The sequence below is a fragment of the Aphis gossypii genome, chromosome 1, assembly GCF_020184175.1.
Source record: "Aphis gossypii isolate Hap1 chromosome 1, ASM2018417v2, whole genome shotgun sequence".
Lineage (NCBI taxonomy): Eukaryota > Metazoa > Arthropoda > Insecta > Hemiptera > Aphididae > Aphis > Aphis gossypii.
The window spans coordinates 17730741-17751973 of NC_065530.1; the positions used below are offsets into that span (position 1 = coordinate 17730741).

The window sequence follows — 21233 nt, forward strand, 5'->3', positions numbered from 1 at the left end:
AATTAAATTTCAGGCGCTATCATTCATTCATTGTATTTCTTATAATTTGTTCTATTGGTTACAAGTCGAAAGGTTCTACGATATTATCTAATCTTCTTTGTTACTTATCATACATCTTAAAAACACAATATTGAATTGATGCTATATATTTTTATAAAAGATTAAATGAATATAACAATAAATAATAACAAAGTCAACAATCATTGGTTTTTAGTATTTAAAAAAAAAACACTTCCGAGCAATAGTTAAATGTACTATTAATATATAAAATGAGTATATTTATCATCACATAAAGCACTACTAACTTCCTCAAAAAAAAAAAAATAAATTAAAATCAGTTATATCTACATTTTAAAAATATATATGTATTATAAGTTATAATACTATACAAAAACAATCTATAGATTATATCAGTTGCAGTTCAGTCTTTGAGAAATTAACACCCATTGGCAAATATTTTTATTATTGCCAGGTACCTATTAGTGTGATTTTGCGATTTCTATATTAAGTATGAAGAATGTAAATGATTCCACTATAACCAGCTATAAACTTGATACAATAATAAAATTGATTAATTATATGAAAATTATTCTATAAACACAATCTGTGATAAAAAAAAAGACACAAGACACTATAGTGTAAAAATCTCAAAACAATAATAAACGAGTTAAATTCTAGAAAATCTGCCTATTAAAGTGATTTATATATTCAATGTGTTAATGATGTTCTTGTCGTTTTAAAAAAAAACAGAAAGAATCTAGTTCAATTTCCAAAAATGTAATGTTCCATTACCAAAATATACGAGGTATTTATACCAAACTGGCTGTTTTTACTCGTAATGTTATTCTGTATGATTACGATGTCATCGCTTTAACTGAAACTTGGCTACATAATAAGATTAATGATAACGAATTTGGTCCATTTCCATATTATTCAATTTACCACTGTGATAGAGGAAGTGTCGTCGGTAATAACGTCAATCATTCAGTTAGAGGTGTGAGCTTTTTAATTGCAATCAAAATTTATTTACATTCTTATCTTATTCTACTTCAAAACTATAATATTGGACAATTATTTATCAAATTATCAATTGGTTCATTAATCTTATTAATTGGAGCTGTAAATATCTCACCTCAGTCCGATATTAATGTTTATAATACACATACAGATACTGTAGATAATTTATTAACTCAATATTTTAATTCTAAAATAATTTTACTAGGTTATTACTCGTATAATCTTTCTGGTTTACATTGAGCAATTGTTGAAAATAATAATATCATAGGGGTGTCTAGGATTCGGTCGCAAGTATCGCCGAGAAAAGTTTCTTAAAAATGGAATATACATATAATAAACATTTTTATTTTTGATCCTTTATTTTGTTGATATTTATATTTTAATAGAATTACAATTTTTTTTTTTAACTTTTTTTTTAAATTAAATACACTTATAGCTCCAGACGACGTTTTGATGGTGGTATAACGGTAGGGGAGGAAGGACTGCTAATTTCGCAGGTATAACCATGGCTAGATTGGCCATACCTGTAAACACGGCTATGAATATTATCTAGTACGAATATAAGTTATAACTCACTTGAGTATTCGAATTAAAAAACTAACGTATTAGCAAATAGTTTACATCTAAATCTTCAGCAATTCAAAATAATAAAGAATCGTAATAATTCTATATTAGATTTAATTAATTCAACCAATATTTTAGTTTTGTGTGATACGGACACGTTATTACCAATTAACCTAAGACGTATCATCTAGCTTTACTTACTACTTTTCATATTAATGAAAACAAAAAAAACCCATGATTTTTCTCTATGTAATTATAATGTCATTATGCCCAATTCAGAATCCATCGATTGGGAAGTTGTATTCAAAGATCGGTGTATAAACAGTACCAAGTTAGATTATTGATTACCTATAATTGTACAAAAAAAAAAAATATATATATATATAATATATATTAGTAAATATACCTACACTGGTTAAAAAAAAAAAAACTAAAATAAAAATAAAAAAAATTCTCACAAATTATCTAAGCTAATTCCCTCTCGAGTTTATTATAATATTTTTTCTTATCTCCAAGCTCAATGTAAGTGTCAGTTCAAGGCAGATTATAGTAAATATATAATATATAACATAGACACACAATTCTTTATTATCAGATCCTAAGAAATTTTGGCGATTTTTAAAAACTAAACTCTCAAACAATTCTATACTTAAATGACTTATGAAAATCATAATAATTGGTGGTGAAAAAATAGTTCAAAGTTTTGCACAATGCTTTGCAAATGTTTGACTTTTGAAAAGACTTCAACTACCTACTCATAATTCTTATAAATTATCCCCAGCTATAATCTTCCAATTAAACTTATTTTCTATAATCTTCAATGCCACTGATGATTTAAATAAACTTGACACAATTTCTTATGCGTCTATCCTGGCCCAGACATGATTTCTAGTATTTTTTTTTTTTTTAATTGTGAATTTGTATTAACTATTCCGCTGTTGTATTTCTTTAACCTATCTTTATCTACTAATACCTTTCCAAAACTGTAGAAATCAAGTTTTATTGCGCCAATCCTTAAGGGTGGTGATGTAAATAGTATAACTAATTATCCGTCTACTTTCAATAATTCCTCAAGTGTTTGAATTAATTATATTTAAAAAAAAAAATACTTCATTAGTAAGTAATGACCAACATAGCTTTAAAGGTGGTAAATCAACGGCTAAAAATCATTTAGTTTTTTAAAAATTAATATTAGACGTTTTTGCATCTAGATGCCTGGTCGATGTTATTTATACATATTTTTCTAAAGCGTTTGATATGGTAAACACTTCTATACTAATATTTAAATTGCATAACATTGGTATTCCTGGCCCATTTCTTTGTTATAGGTATCATAAACATGAAAAAAATGTAGTACAAAAAGTACAAAAATTTTAAATCTAATCTAGTCAGTGAGACCTCAGATGTACCGAAAGATCACATTTAACTCCATAAATGATTTAAATTTTTACATTCTAGTAAACTTCTTACTTTTGCTAATGATTTTAAATTATTTCTACAAATAGATTCCACAATGTGCTTTTATTACAAATAGATTTGAATATTTTGTCTGATTGGTGTAGAATTAATAAATTTCCATTAAATATTGAAAAATTTAAATTTATAATATTCTCAAGATTTTATGCTCAACTTATCACATTTAACAATTCATTTTTGATACGTGTTCAAGAAATTAATGATATCCGTTCACACTATTCCAGATGGGTAATTGTAAACTCCGCCAGTTTGATTTTTTTTTTACCTGTTATGGGTATATGGAAATTCCACCAGCGTTAAGGCTTTTCCACATTACATATTATGTTGATATCCGTTACGATGACATACGTCGAAATTACTAAAGTTTATATTACATCAATGTGTCATTTAATTTAAAAATAATTTTACCTTCGTAATATCTGAAAATAGTATTGCTGTAATGATATTGTCAGTAGATATATATACTTTGACGAACATAACCGTTTGTGGTGCTTTTTGTCCGTGTTTATTAGAATTTATATTGAACAAAATATAATCGAAATACAATTAATTATTAGCCAAAGAATCAATTTACTGGTTTTATTTAACCGTTATAAGTAGGTAAACAAAAACATAAAATATGCGTTTAATGAAATAAAATAGAGGTAGAGGTATACAATAACAAAAATGTTAATACATTTATTAAAACTATTGGAGATTTGGAACATAATATTACTTTGACAAATTTTTCAAGTGATACTCATACTGACTTCATGCTTTCTAATTTCAAATACTAGAAAGACAAGAAATAAATAATTATTTTAAAAAAAAACGGTGGAAGACATTTGTGATAAACCCGAAAAATACCTAAATAAAAATAAATATTTGTAATAAAATATTTTTTCTTATAGCTAAAATATTAAATATGGAACTAGAATGTTATAGCAGTACTATAAGAAGCTAAATAAATATCATTGGTAAAAAAGAAATATGTGTAATGCTTGTAGAAAATTATTACCATAAATTCCAACTTCACGCTCTAAAGTTATTTTTTCATTTATTCAGATGACATCGAAAACGATTAAAGATGAAAGTTTTCTAATTTTATCTAAAAAGTATATCTCAACAAAATAAACTCAAAATTTACAAATAAAAAAAAAATATAGTGTCAGAGAACGCTATAAATATTTATAATAATGGATATATATTAGACAAATTATATCATATCATTTTAGTTTACAGTTCAAAATATTATAACATAACCATACTTACATATTATTTTATGATTATTACGATTATTTATTATGATTATTTGACATAAGTAATACAAATTATAATTTGTATGAACTATGATTGGTTTGTTTATAAAATTATTATTTTTAGTTTCAAGTTTTAGGTACTTATATTTTTTTTTGGCATACTGCGTGTAACATTTTTTTAGTGTGGACAATTACTATTATAAAAATTATAACTTTTTTTTTAATAATTATATATTATTATAGGTATTCATTTTATTAATTTTATTTTATGTTATCTGATTTCCTTTTCTGTCGAAGTTTACATGAACTCAATTTTACCTGTTTTTTTTTCCTTTTGGAGTTTACATTAAACAAATGTTTTTGTAAGCTGTGATGGAGTTTACATCCACTCATTACAGATAACCCCGAAAGGTTAGAAATGAACTTGGTGTAGTGACTTCCTACCCCACTCAATATCATGAAATTCAATAATTACTAAAAAGTTTTTCTGAAGTCCTCACTTTCTAGTTAATTTTTTTAGACATCATTAATTGTACTAACCGCATGAAAAATACTTACAGATTGTAAAAATTATAATATAAATTAAAAAAAAAAAAAATGTTAATCATACTAAAATATCATATGATCCACTAAAATAAATATGGAAATGCATAAAATTCCATGTTCTATTTATTATAGCATTAAGAACATTTAGATAAAGTATCTATAAATATTTATTACTACTTACTTATATACCTACATAAATATTGTACTTCTACTAAAAATATTAATTTTTTTTTCATTCTTTAGATAAATAATTTATAACGTTATCTTAATACCTTATATGGTTGATTTAAGTTTTTATTTCTTTTCAACTGCGTGTTAATATATTTTACATATGCAATTTTATTTTGTATTCAATATATCAATCTAATTATTAATTGTAACTTATCCTAATTATAACAAAATAATAAATCAAATAAAACATGATTTGTATTAAATAACATTTACTACACCAATATTTCAATTATTCTATTATTATGGCTTATTTTGTTTCCATTTAAACCACAAAATTTGGCGAGAATTGATTTTGCATTACTTCCACCGGGTTTCACATCGTTTATTTTATATTAATAAAAATAACAGATCTTTGGTATGTGTGTGTATGTGTTACTCTCTCTGGATTGACCGCATTTATTTCCAAAAAAAAAAAATTCATCTTACCTGAGAGAGCTATACACAACGTAAAAAGGTCAAAACTTAACATAACCTAACCTATTGCATATTTAAATATATTTATTTTCAGAATTGGTTATAGCACTTAAGTATAAAAGTGACAAAATTGTATTAATTATTTATTATTAGTTTATCAATTCTTAGATACCTAAGAGAGAAAATGATATTTATGGCTATTCCCAAATACAATAGAAGATCTTGTTAAATTTTAAACTATTTTGTACCTGCCCGAATTTTATTCTATACATTAGATAAATAAACAAAATTGTTTATATGTAGTACGAATTTTTAATATTTTAGTAATGCCTGTTTTATAAAAAAAAAAAAAATACTGAAAAAAGATTACGTTAGTCAGAAGTGAACTTAAAATCGATTTATACGATTTTTTATGTTGATTATTTACCAAAATTATGAAAGTTATAAATTTGGTTTTGAAAAATTCATAATATTTAACTTAAATCAGTTTTAATAGGTAATTTTAGTTTAACCCATTCTACTGTCGAAATCAGATGTCTCCAAACTACGGCCCGCGATCAAATTTTAACCGGCTCGCGTGGCACTCATATAGTAAGGTAAATATACGAGTAGATATCTAAAATTTTAAAATTTTAGATTATATGTGTTAATAAACTTTTGGTCCACTAAGAGCAATTGATATTTATTGTGGCCCTTGAATAAAAAAGTTTGAAGACCCCTGATCAAAATAATAAAATGAGCAGTTACCTCTGCTTTTTCTTTTTTTTACATAACATTTTGAATACTTAAAAGTTTTTAAATAATAGTGTTTATAAGGGGTTTACATAAATATCATCTATATAAGTAATATAATATGTATATTTTTATATTAGAAAATTATTTAAATGCAACATTTTTAAAAAACACTCTATGACATCATTTATTTTTATAAATTCGTTCCACGCTGTAGATTATAACAATAACAAGTAAAATAAATGTTTTATGAAAAATTAGGTTTAACTTCAGAAAGTTATTTACATAAGGTCATCAGAATAATATGTAAAAGTTCTCTTAAATATTAACCATATCATGATTATAGTATAGACACTTCACATTTGTCATTAGAACATTTAAGTAAACATTTATAACGGAAACAGCTAATTTATTGTTTATTTTTATCGTTTTTATCGTTTTTATCGTATTTATTTAGTTAGCAAACTGCAATGAATTAGTGTTATTAGTTTAAATACATATATTTTATGAAATAATTATAAATAAAATTTAAAATATAACATAAAATAATAAAATTAAATACGCAATAAAATAAAAATATCATAGATACTAGTATATATCTAATGCAGTTATAGATGATATAATTATACATAGATACGTCATACATGAATAATAATAATTAATACATAAAAATTTTAGGACAATAAATAGTGGTTATCTTCATTTTTCGGTGATTTTAAATATTTTATGTTTAGATGTCTTCTTATATGGCTTGTTAAGCAGCTCCAAGAGCCCAGGTTAAATGAAATTCGTTAATATATTTCATAAACTATAATATTTAAGCATTCAATAAGACAATACAATAATCGTAATGTTAAAACGTTTATAGCGAAATTGACTAATATATATGTAAGCGTAAAATACATAATATACAAACAGTGATTGATGTATTGTCCGGAAAACAAAATCCTTGTTGTAATAATACATAAATATAGATCAAATCAAAACATTTAAATGGGTTGCTTTTATCGAAACCGTCAATAAAACATTCTAAAAAAATTATACCTTTTATTAGTTACTAATACATTTTAAGTATTCATATGAATATTACATATGAGTATATAAACTGCAGATACTACTTAAAACATAATAACAATTAAATAATTACGTTTTGCGACTTCTTCAAACTTTTGTAAAGTTACATTTTCTCCATTTTCACCATAATAATTATTTTATGTGAATTAAAACAATAGGCATATAATATCAATAAAATTGTATAGTATTATGTTTAAATTTGAACATACTAATCAGTCGAGCGTCTAAAGTTTGGTAGTAAAAGAAAGAAATCGCTACTACATTATGATCTAAATGTACAGGTTCGATAGTCTTTTTTACAATAGATTCAAAATCTTTTTTACAATTATCGTAATGAGCTATAGGACTTTTTTTTAAATGTTCTGCACTACAATAATTTATTTAAATAGAAATAGAAAATAATACTAATACATAACATCTATCTAATGGTATTACTTAAAAATATAGTAGTCGAATTCAATAAATGTCAAACTCACACTCAACGTGTTTATCGTTTAAACAAATTAATTTACTTAAAACAACTTTTAGTTCCTTAGAAAAACATTAAAACTTACGTAACAGAATAATTTTTTAAATTAAACAAATATAATATTTCGTTAGCTGAGTGGGGACATGGTGAAGTAAAACTTAGTTCACTATTATTTACAGGTATGAAAGTTTTTGTTCGTGCAGCCATAAATCCAAAACCTAAATAACTAAAAATATTTTTATTTTAATAGTTTGTTACATAAAATATAATTATTGGACTACTATTTGTATTTTACCTGTAGATATAAAATTGTCTTTGTTTTCCCATAACTGTATATTGTTTTGTATATTTTGTATTATTGGAAATATTTTGGTCGTTGGTTGGTAAATAATAGGTGATCTGTAAAAATGCACCACCTAAATCTAAAACCGCTACTGTATATTTAAAATTTATTAGATTATCTAACCATAAACACATTTTCATAATTTATTTATTAATAAATTATTTAATTATATAGGTACTTATATTTTATTATTTTACCAAGGAGATAATTAATAAAATTGTGAACCATGCAAAAAATCCTTCATCATCACCATTCATTATAGCCACTGAATTTTCATCTACTTTAAATTTGTTGCTATATTCACTGAAAATGCTTTTCACTTAAGAATTAAAATATAATACTTGAGGATTTTGCGTACTTTAATAAATAAATACAAAATACTTGATTAATAATCTCATAGGATTTTTCATTTAACAATCTCAAACCAGCTGTTGCTCTAAACAAAAGTGGTGTTATCCTACAACCATTATTTGTATGAATAAATTGTTCAGCTTTATCTAACAAACTGTATATGATATCTTCCCTCTATAACCAATATAATTATATTTAATGATTAACTTTTTACTTAAATTAATTCAATTTTTGTTTATTTGAAACATAACACAATAATTTACTTTTTTTTCGTCATTAGTATATTGAGCTAAACTACCTTCTTCTCGTTGATAAATATACTTGTCTAGTTTGAAATAACAACTATCAGCTAAATAAAAAAAGTAATAGTTATTTCCTTAAGTTTATTAATAAAATGTATATAAAATGATGAATATTCAATTTGTACAATATATGTAAGTGCAAGGCGTTATGAGAGTCTTAATACAATAATGCTTAATACCTTTCATTAGGTATAAATAATATTTAAAACCTGTAATAGCTAATACATTATAAGTAGTGAATATTTATGTATTTATAAATAATTTGAAGTTATGTATTATATTCAAAATTTAGATTCTGAGCAAAGTTAAAAATTAAGCAATTTCTTAAGCATACATTAGGTAAGTATACAAAATATAACAACATCTTACACGGAAATACGAGTAAATATTTTTAAATCGTCTACAATTAACAGAGAGTGAAATTTCTTAAGAACTGATGATGTTCCGTTAATAAATAATTCAAATAAGATAAGCGATAAATGACCCCCTTGTAGAGATCCTGATGGGACAAAAACCGTATTTGAAAAGAAGCTGTGGACTCGAGTGAACTGAAATTTATTTATAAGATAAGAGTTAAACCAAGATAATAATGGATGACTAACCCTAAATTACTCAATATGATATTTAGTAATTTTAGTAATTTCTTAATTCATTATCGATGCAATGAAATGCGTTCTTAAAATCTAAGTAGGTATATTAATATATCAACTTGACAATTTTCCTTAAAAGAGTCGAATATAAATTTTTGCTCCGGTAAGTTACAAGTTAAAGTAGACCTACCTGGTCTGAAACCATGTTGGTTGTTGTTTATTATATTATTAATTGGTTTGATGAATTTAATTAGAACCAATTTCTCATACAGTTTACTAATTTGCACTAGTTCAAAAATAGGACGATAATTGTTGACATAAGACTTATCTATTTAAAAAAAAAAAAAAAAAAAAACAGGATAATATTATAAAGTTTTACCTGCGAGTAAACTCAATTTTTAACAGTTATCTTCTTCAAAATGACAAAATGTTCTAAATTGATTGGTTAATAGGAATAAGTATTTTGAACTCCTGAATATTTCTAAAAAGTATTTTACATTCAGTTTCACCTACCTAAATTTTTCGGTATTTTTTACCTAATAAAGTTAATAGCACTTCCGTTACATCCACCTAAGACTAGACGATATGATTAAGAAATTAATCTCACACTCAACCTTTCACCAATTAATCAAATAATAATTATTGTTGTAAGACATTCAAACTAATTAGCTATTTGTATTTCACACAAACCATTATTCTTTTGGGGGGGAGGTGGGCCTTATAGCGTATTTCCAAATAAAAAAAAAAAATTAATACTTTTTTTAAAAGCAGCAACTAATATTTTAGTTCCAGTACTTCTTACGTCTATAACAACTGTACATTACAACTGCTAGGTTAGATTTGATTGTTGTACAATAAACGCAGCATTTACTTCAACAACATTATGCAGATGTGTGAGTAATATAGCTAAAATGATTGAAAAATAATTATTTAATCAATATTTAAATCTTAAAGAAGTTAAATTATTTAATTTTATACCTACTATAGATTACTTTATGATATATATCATTTCAACAATGGTGTGAATTAAATATTTTCTTTGATTTAAATCAGGTTTAAATTTATTATTATAAGTTTTATTATATTGTTCTGAAATATTCTATAAATAAATAATTACAGGTTATACAAAAAACATATTTTTTTTATAAAATATCCATGAAGTTTAAAGAGGGAAAATAAAAATTATCATTGAATTGATTGTATATATTGGAAAACACTTAAACTATATATATAATCTCAAATAACAATTTTAAATATTCCAATTATTTGGAATTAACTATGTACTTTTAAACAATCCGCTACTGCTGATGATTGTAATGACATTATTACATATTACAAAATAATAATGTATTTTGACTATTTTGATAAATTTAAAATTAAACAAAAAATGAGCTGCAAATACTGCTAAATGTACACCCACAAGTAATTTTGTAATAATTGAGGAGATTGTATAAAAACATTTTTAAGACTAAACATTAACGAGGTATCTGTTAAAAATCTAAAGATGATAATATATAATATAATATAAACTATATACATAATATTAAGTTAAAAAAAAATTAATAATTTATATTATAAATTAAATTTCCTTATGTCAAAAATACTTTCTACATATCTTTTTCATATTTTTTTCTATTTCTTAATCAAAATATCAATAATAATTTGATATCCGTAAAACTAAATAACTCATAGTTAAAGTACGTCGTTTTAGAACGTAGCAAATTAATGAGATCATATTAAAATTATTTTAATTTATAAAATACGATTTTAGTAAAACAAACACCAATACACTTGAAATTGTAATATTATTATCATGAATATGAGGTCATATTATACCATTTTGAATCCACCAATATTATATTTTTATAATACTTGCAGATTCTATTCATTTATATATTTATATAAATGCATAAATTAAATTCTGAGTATATATCAATGATTTTATTAGATTTTATAACATAATGTGTAATTATTTATTTATTTATTTTATGTTAATCATCACCTTTTAATACACCAATATACTAGGCAAAATTAAAATATTTTTAAAGTTTACCTACATCTAAATTATTAAAAAAAAAACATTGTAAAATAATAATACCTTTTATTAAATAGGTATACTTACAAATTATAATAGTATAACATATATAAACTGACAATACTAATACGTAGTTATAAATTTTAAATTACTTTTTGCAACTATATTAAATTTTTGAATGGTTACATTTAGTTGTATCCATTAAGAATTATATACTATTTGCGAATTAACGGGTGTTGACTAATTGCCTCAGCCAAATGTACCAGTAAAATAGGGGAGGCAAAAATGTACGCAATTATAATATATATAATTTACAAAAATATTAGCAGATTAGATTTTGAAAAATCTGTTATGCGTATTATAATAAAGTATTATAATACAATATAAAATATCAACAATATAATATCTAAATTGTTTACTGTGGTTTTATACTAGGTATTGTAATTTATTGACAAACTATATTGTACGTCACTTATAATTATAATTATCGTATTTATCCTTTTATTGTATACATTATTATTGTTATTTACATGTTTCCTGCCTATTTTACGGGTCGGTATTTTTATAACCCTGTATATTATAATAATAATATGTGAGATCAACTTAGACGCGGACCTGGTGCAGATTGATTGTAGATCGTCCTCGCAAGTGGGCGATCGGCGTCTGTTGAGCTGTAACCGTTGCCGATGATAATATACTGATGACGGTGATGATGATCGGTCGATCTCCGTGGTCGGACGAGGGCTGGCGTATTCGACGTGGAACTGTCGTTGATCGTCGTTCTTGCGTTCTACAAACACGGACGATCGTAGCACCGTGTTGTCGTTATGTGTCGCAGAGCGGAGATCGTCGGCGGCCCGTACTCGTCCGGCGCGACTTGTCTTCCCGTCCCGCCTAGCCTTTGGGGCGTTGGTGGGAGAGTCGACCAAGTCGCATCGCGATAGGCTGTGGCGGCGGTTGATAAGGTGCCGACCGGTCGCTGCGGTGCTTGATCAGCTTTGTACTGGCGACTGTCGCCAACTTGTACATTTCGATGTAGTTAGATTGGGGAGGAGTATTGGTATAAAAAAGGTGCTTTTGAGGGTAACTGGTACATGCCCGAACTAGCTCAGTCATATTATTGAATAGTGGGTGATTTGATAATATCACTAAAATGTTTTAATAACTTTACGTTTAAATTTCAAAATACTTATCAGATCGGCATCTAAAGATTAGCCGCAAAAAAAAAAGAAATCGCTACTAAATATTCAGAGATTACATGTTTGACAGTAATTTTTTAATAATACTTTCAATAGAAATTTTACGATATGATGTAGCTAATAAATATCAATTTTTTTTTCTGAATCATCTGCTTTTATTCGTGCTACTATTAATTCAAAAACTAAATAACTAAAACAGTTTCATTCAAATTTGCTTAGTATAATTTAATTTAATATAATAAGTGGACTTCTATTTTACTTTTTATAATGTTCTTGTTTTATAAAATGGGAAACAATAGGTTATTTGTAAAGAATCATTATCTAAATATAAACATCTACTGAATTTTTCAAGTTATTTAAAACATCTAAAAATATATATTTATGAATAAAATTTTAAAGTACAATTTGATATTTTACCAATGAAAAATTTAACTGTAAACCATATAAAAAAGTATTTATCATTACTATCTATTGTAGCTACTAAATATTAATTTACTTTAAAAGCTCCAATTTTTCTAAGAAAAAAAAACCAACACTACAAAATGTTTTAACGATGCTGTTAATGATTATTCTTTATTAAAATTAGTTTTAAAAGCAATTTTCAATCAAAATTTTAATAATATTTTTCCAAATATAATATAAAATAATATTTTCAATAATCACATACAATATACATCTGTGGCATCTGTCGGAACCTTTGACATTGTCCTAGATTTCCCAGGGTTCCGTGGAACACACTTTGGAAAACGCTGGTCTGGACTCTCTATCCATTAGATGAAAATTAGCTGATGTATTATTTATACATGATTTGTTAAATGGAAATATTGATTGTCGCTATATATTAGAAAAATTAGGTATTTGGGTACCATCATATCTCTTTAGAAGTAAAAAATTATTAACTATTCGCTATTATCTGAAAAAATTTAGTGCCAATTCATTTTTCCCACTCGCGTTAAATATAGCTAAAAACATATCCTCTTTTTAGAGTTTTTTGTATCAATTCCTGATAGTTTTAAACACAATGTAATTTTTAAGAAATAATTTTGTATAAGTTAATCTTAAATTAACATCGTGTACCTACGTATTTTTACAAATTTATATTTTTGTAATAATAACTTATCTATTTTTGTTTCTTTAATAATGTCTATGTACTATTATTTTATTATAAAGGAATTTATAAAGTTAAATTGTTTTAAATAAAAAAGAAGAGACAATAAAGTTTAATCTCTATGTTGTATTATTATGTATAAGGTCAATTATAATGATTTATTATCATATATGATTGTTAAATTTCATTAATTTTCGGTAAAAACAATGAAATAAAAATATATAAATAAAAGAACAAAAAAAAAACAAAAGCTTTGTATAAACTTAAAATAATTATTGTGCTCTTTATTTGATCAAAAGAAATATACCTATAGGTACTGAATAAAAGCAGGTCAGTGGTCACTGGTCACACTAGCCATATGTTGTTATGATACATTATATTTAATTGTTCACTCTTTATTATTTAGATTATACGTGTCTTTTAGTAACACATTTTAATTTACTATCCGAATAAAAAAATAGAATTATACTTAAGAAAATAATAATAAACATCATAATGTTAGAACATAGCGGCCAGACAACTATTAATTTTTTAAACTAAAGTTTATGTATATTAATCATGTAAAAAAAATAAAAAATAAAAATGTTGTTCAAAATTATTTAAACATCTGCTCCCCTCCAATGAAAAAAAATATATATTTGTATAAAATAAAATCCTAGTTAGGTACCTACCTGTTACCTCTAATTTGAGATTCTGCACTAATAATGGTTTCATAGAATATCATTGTAACCAATAAATAATGACACAAATGGAATAAATGGGGAATTATACTTAACTCTTACATCATCATCAGTGTGTGTACTATATTAATGACGATCACATAATCTTGTTGCTGAAACAATTATTTCAATAGCTATACGAATATGACGTAACATATATTTTATTAATACAATTTAATATTATTAAATGTGTGTTAAGCAAATATGCCCAGATATATATTTCAAATTTTAAAATTAAATTTATTAAACGTGTATTTTAAGTGTATTGCTTCTTTAACACTTTTTCGAATTTGGTTGGAAAATTTAGAAACCTCAACAATAATTATACATACATAACGTATTTATTGTAGTGAACATACTGACCGATGTTCAAATGTTGTAGGATTGAATAATTGCTGAAATCAATATATGTCGAGTTGGTTGTTTATTTTAATAAAACATTATAGTTAATAACAAAAAATTTCAATCGTGCGAAGTGTGAAAAATCAGTGGAATCAACGATTATGGTATATCTGAAAATACTTAAATCAAATGCTGCGGACTCCTTTGAGTATGGAGTATCCTTTCCTCTTCTCCCGAATCTCTGAAACCAGATGGCTCAGGTCCCATAATCCCGTCAACTCCCTTATAAATTTCTTCATTACTAATATAACTGTGATCCATTAAAATAAAATGCCCTTTTTGAAGTCCCAAATTTTGGATATCTGAACCAAAAATGCTAGCGTGATACTATGAGAAATAGAATGTGCTTACCGATTCTTTGGACAATCATTTAGTTTTTAAAAACCTAAAACGAGAAAATAGCACAAGCACATTAAACATTGACTACCTACATTATAATGAATATTCGTTTATAGAAACAATATATTGCCTAAGAAGTGTTGATACTTGACATTCAGTTACATTATTTACAAAAGTTAACAGAATTAAATGTATGTTTGTCAAATACTATAATAGTATGACTCTACTCGGTTATCTTTTTACAATTTCAAAATTTCGTTTATTTGAAAGTATGTGCTCTCTTATCTTGCCTTATTCTCCTGATCCGTAGTTCTCCGATAATACTACAGAAATCGTTTGACTGCTGGCTACTATAAATGCCAAAGGAACATTTACTTGTACACTGAGCTCTTTGGGAATTACAGCTGCTTTTCAGTAGTGTGTAATCTTCTGTTTTTATTGGTTCAGCAAATATAAATGTTAAATTGAACATCAGTTCAAATGTTACATGGTAAAAACTATAAAACGTTGTCTTTCTCTTATACGATATATCAGTGGTATATTAAAACCAGATGGAAAACATACGAGAGTCTTTTTATATTAAAAATATTAAACAAGACACTTAGTTATGCCATTGATTTTAGACCGATAAACCTAATACAATAATTTAATTTTTTTTACTGAAATAAAATGGTAATATTTTATATTTTATTTTATTGATAGTTTAGTTGTAACTACATCTGCACACATATATTTAGAAGGCCAAATGATTATTATTATTACAACTTTCGTAAAGAAATTAACCTGAATGAGTTATTTACATAAAAAACAAACAAGGATTGAAGTATTGGCAGATAATTCAAATCCTTGTTATTGTAATAATATGTAAGTATAGATAAAATCGAAACATTTGAAAGAATTACTTTCATCAAATACTTTTAAAAACATTGAAAAAAAAAATTAAGATTACTGACCACTTCTAAACTTTTTGAATGACACGCGTAAAGGATATTGCTTGTTTGATCGTAACCGTCCAAGAACATGAATAATTAATTTTTAAAATAAACTAAATACAATAGACCAATAGACTAGTGTTATTATATTCATTATCACTTAATAAACTTAATGATAATATAGTAATTTTACTGGTTTATTAAAAGGGTATTAAATACACTAATACAATTAAATTATAACAATCAATTATACGCCGTATCAAATACAGGTATAACTAATAAACAATATAATAATACATGGATACATTTTACATACTATGCATTATAATAAGCAACATTTGAAAATAATGAATACATAAACAACAGTAATTTCAATTTTCACCGATTGAAGATTGTTGTACGTCTGAACTTAATTTCGTAAATTAACATAAGCAAATCCAAGAACCCAGCTTAATTCAAAATTTGCAATATATTTCTCAAACTAAAATATTAAATAATCATTCAATAAACTTAAATAGTAAAATTATATGAACTTATTAATTATATTAATGTACTAACAGCGATTTTTGAATATACAGAAAAACCAAGTCCGTGATGCAATAATACATAAATATAAGTCAAATCGAAACATTTGAATGGTTGGTCTTTATCAAATTTGCCATCAAAACATTCTTAAAAAATAAATATACTTTATATTAGTTATTGATACATTATAAATATTTATAAATAAAAATAACTTACTTAATGCAGCATCATCCAGTTCTTTAATGAATATAAATCCTCCATTCGTTGCTATACACAAGCATATTATGATAATTAGATTAATAGGTATATACAATTTAAGATAAAAATACAGTAATATTATAATATTATATTAAATTTGAACGTACGAATGAGTTTAGCGTCTAAACCCAGGTCGTAAAAAAAAAAAATAGCTACTGTATAATTAAGTGAGGTCATATTTTCCAAATTTCCCACAGTTTTTTCAACTATAGATTTAATAGCCTTCTGACAGGTTTTATAATTTTCCTTAATTCCATCACTTAGTGAACCACTGAAATAAAAAAAACATAAGAATTAATGGCAGTGAAAATAAAAAATAAAACTAAACCATAAATGCATTACATATACAAAGGTTTTATTTAAACATATAGAATACTTACCTAATAACTAAGAAATATTAGATTCGTCTCAACTTATTTATACATTAAGTGAATACGTTTGGTTAAAACAAATTTTAATTCACTGAAAAAAAAACTTACGTAATGTAATATATTTTTGAATTAAATGTGTATGTTAATACATCATTTGTGTTGTGGCATGGAGATGTAACATTCAATATATCGTTATCTTTGGGTTTGAAAATCTTAGTTCGAACTTCCATCAAACCAAAACCTAAATAACTAAAATATTTGTGTTTTAATAATTTGTTAGATAAAATGTAATTTTATTGTTGGACTACTATTGTATTTCACCTATAGGTATAAAATTTTCTTTCTTCTCCCATAACTGTATATAGTTTTATATATTTTGGATCAATGGTAATATTTTTTTCGCTGTTTGGCAAATAAAAGGTTATCTGTAAAGATCCACCGCCTAAATCGAAAACAGCTACTGTTTTTTTAAAACTCATTTCATTATCTAAACATAAAAACATTTTCATAATTTATTTTTGAATGAATAATTAAAGTATATAGGTATTTGTACTTTGCTATTTTACCAAAGAGATAATTTATTGTGAACCATGCATAATAGCCTTCATCATCACCATTCATTATAGCCACTGAATTTTCATCTACTTTAAATTTGTTGCTATATTCACTGAAAATTCTTTTCACCTAAGAATAATATAAAATATTTGAGAATTTTTCGTACATTAATAAACAAAAAAAAAATACTTGATTAATAATCTCATCGGATTTATCATTTAACAATCTCAAACCAGCTGTTGCTCTCAATAAAAGTGGTGTTATTCCACACTTTTGATTTGTGTTCATAAAGTTTTCAGCTTGTTTTAATAAAGCGCGTATTATCTGTTCCCTCTATACCCAACAAAATTATATTTAATGATTAATATTTTACGTAATTAATTCGATTTTTGTTTATTTGAAACATAATAAAATAATTTACTTTCATTTCGTTGTAAGCATATTGAGATAAACCACCTTCTTCTTTTTGAAAAATATAGTTGTCTATTTTAAAATAAATACCTAATTAGGAATAACTATAATTAGCTAAGTATAAATTATGAAAGTTATTGTTTTAAGTTTAATATCAAAATGTGTATAAAATATAAAATGTTGGATATTCAATTTGTACAAAATTTGTACAAGAAACTTCAGTCATAATTCGTGACTCGTGACAGTCTGTATATAAAATAATTTTTTATTTCTACCCTATTTATTGCCTAATATCCTAAAATAGGTATTAATTATTTTAAACGTTTACTATCTAAATCATTCAGCTTTGCCCATAATAAGCTTTCAAAGATATTATAATACCACCTGTAGTTTAGTTTGGTTAAACAAAACTATTTTTTTTTATTTTTATGTTAAAAAATTATTTGCAAATATTTGTAGTTCTTTAATTTCCATTAATATAAATTTTGTAGTTTTCATGATTTTTTATTATATTCAAAAATAAATTTTTTGTTTCTAAAACAATTTTTCTTTCATAACCTTGTTTGCCGTTAACATTTTTTTATAATGTAATTCGTATGTATGAATAATTAAAAAATAAATATGTATGCAAAAACATATTTGATCAGATCAACACTCCGTATACTTCAGTAATATACAGTATTTAATTTAACTGCATTAGCTATATTATTCTTACGGCCTTACTAAGCATAAACGACACTACCAATTTTTTGGATATATTAGGCATTGCACTAAAATTTTGATTTCATAATCAATTTGATAAAAACTGGTACAGAACCACTGCAGTAAACACTCGTGGAATGATAGGATTATTTGGTGTGCGGTGCACATAATATAAACTCGAAAACACCATCATATTTTTTTTTAAATTTTTTCATGCCAAATTCTTATTAAATAAAATAATAATAAAATCTGTAAACAATGGTGAGTATTAAACAAACTATTCTTTTTTTCTGAGTCAGAATCAAATTCATCTGTAAGTGTTGAAATAAAAAGCAACAGACATCCACTGAGTCTCTAGGAAATACAACTTTTTTTAATAATAGTCGATAAATTTACAGCGTAATGAAAATATAACTATTTTATAAATATTTATACCTTAAACATACACATAAAAGTGATTTTAATTTTAAACAAAAAATTGATTAAGAAAAATTAATGAAGAACCTTCTATTGCATTTTTAAGCATTAAAATAAAGAATTAAAAAAATATTTTTAAGAATATTAAGCTAAATAAAAAATTAACACTAATAAATAAGAAACTTATAAGGACTTATAACAAAAATAGTTAATTAATTATTTTCTTTAACTGCGTAAAGAAAATTTTAAAATTTCTCCAAATTTTTATAGCTGCAGGTAAAAGAGTTGGACAAGAAAAATGTTTAATTCAAATATTCCAATCATTATTGGATATAAAATTAACGCTGTAATAGCTTGTTACAGGGGTTGGTAGGAACATCCGCTTCGCAGTTTTCAAGTCCTTACACTGGTTATTGAGTTAGTGTGCTTTATTTGCGCTAAGCTAGAAATTTATCTTATCTAACGACTAATTATTATGCGTGTTTATGACACCTCAGCCTAAGCATATAAGTGATAACAACATGTTTCAAACTTCAACGGATAATATATTTTTAATTACAAAAAAATAACTATTACTAAAATGAAATGACGGCAAACCGTAAATAAGCTTTGAAAATCTATAGATATATGCTAAATTCTGATGCAACCGTTTACTTTCCTCACAGTCGTTTTTTTTAATCATTAACAATAAAATTAATAAATCTAGTATATTAACTCACATTCTTTAGTAAAACCTTTGTAGCAAAATATCCGCTGCAGTAAAGTTTTTTTTTTAATAAATTGTATTTTTTCAAAAGCTACAGCTAATATTCTAGTTCCAGTGCTTCCTGCATCTATAGCAACTGCACAATATAAATTATTTTTTGAATTTGATTGTTGTTCACTTGGATCAGCATTTACTTCAACAACTATTTGTTGATATAATAGAGTAATCTGATCTAAAATTATTGAAAATAACTGCTTATCTATAAATAAATCATAAAACAGTAAATTAATTTAATTTTATACTTACAATAGATTACCGTGAAACATATCATAAAAATTATAATGTTCAATAGATGTTGTCTTTGATTTAAATTAGAATTTAATGTATTATTTTTTTTGTTATATTTTGAGATATTCTGTAATCAAATAATTGTAGTCATTTGTAGATAATACAAAAAACATAATTTTATAAAATTACAATTAAATTTAAATTTTAAATAAACTAACTACTGAGTGAGATAACAAGAATGTGTTATTTTAGTATAATATTTGAACTATGAATGTGTCATTTTTTTTTTCTATTTAACTCAATTATAAAATTTTATATTTTAACTAACTACTTCATTTTTTTTCAAATATTCCCGCATAATACGCTTTCTTGTTTAAGACGCTATAGAGAGTTAGTCCTTTTAAAAATCTTAATGTATTTGTGTTTTTATACCTTTAGTAGTTTAGTGTGAACATTTTTTGTAAATAAATATTAATCGAAAAATTTCTAAAATAGAATATATAAATATTAAATATACATAAATTACAGAGGAAAAATTCAAAAATACAAAAACTATTGAGAAGGTATAAAATAATTTTAGTAGGTTATAACTTATATTATATTAACATGGATAACTAACGACCTTAAATTGACTCTTGCGATGAAAGTATGACATCTTACTAAATAATAATTTAATAGTAATAGTGCATTTAACATATATTTAAAATTTTCAAGTATAATAATGAGTTGCACTCCTTTTATAGTAGGTAATCGGGGAAATTAAATATGAAGATGTTTTTTCTAAATCATAAATAAGGCATAACTTCTGAAGACCTAGTTGAATTAGGTAATTATTATTAAACATATAATTTATTTGAAATTAAATTGTCTATTATATTCAAAATCGTTTTATGTTTGTACAATTAAAAATACAGATTTT

At 24.6% G+C, this 21233-nt stretch overlaps 1 protein-coding gene across 1 annotated transcript; it reads right to left on the bottom strand.

Moving 5' to 3' along the window:
- Positions 1-16116: 16116 nt before the first annotated feature.
- On the bottom strand, positions 16117-20426 carry LOC126549494 (ectonucleoside triphosphate diphosphohydrolase 5-like). Its single transcript, XM_050198853.1, has 11 exons — positions 20333-20426; positions 20040-20258; positions 18212-18291; positions 17980-18123; positions 17802-17919; positions 17557-17722; positions 17344-17484; positions 16972-17135; positions 16823-16873; positions 16640-16752; positions 16117-16562 (listed from the first exon to the last, which is right to left on the bottom strand). Exons 1-11 carry the CDS (start codon positions 20355-20357, stop codon positions 16491-16493), a joined length of 1293 nt encoding a protein of 430 aa, XP_050054810.1. The 5' UTR covers positions 20358-20426; the 3' UTR covers positions 16117-16490.
- Between the last annotated feature and the right edge of the window lie 807 nt (positions 20427-21233).

What these genes read in the sequence shown, in the direction of transcription:
- LOC126549494 (XM_050198853.1), bottom strand. Translation starts at nt 20,357, where the DNA reads ATGATATGTTTCACGGTAATCTATT. An exon ending in AGAAAATTTTATACCTATAG is followed by an intron (nt 17,485 to 17,556) that starts GTGAAATACAAT and finishes CAAATATTTTAG; the next exon opens with TTATTTAGGTTTTGGTTTGA. An exon ending in TCAAAAATATATTACATTAC is followed by an intron (nt 17,136 to 17,343) that starts GTAAGTTTTTTT and finishes TTTTTATTTCAG; the next exon opens with TGGTTCACTAAGTGATGGAA.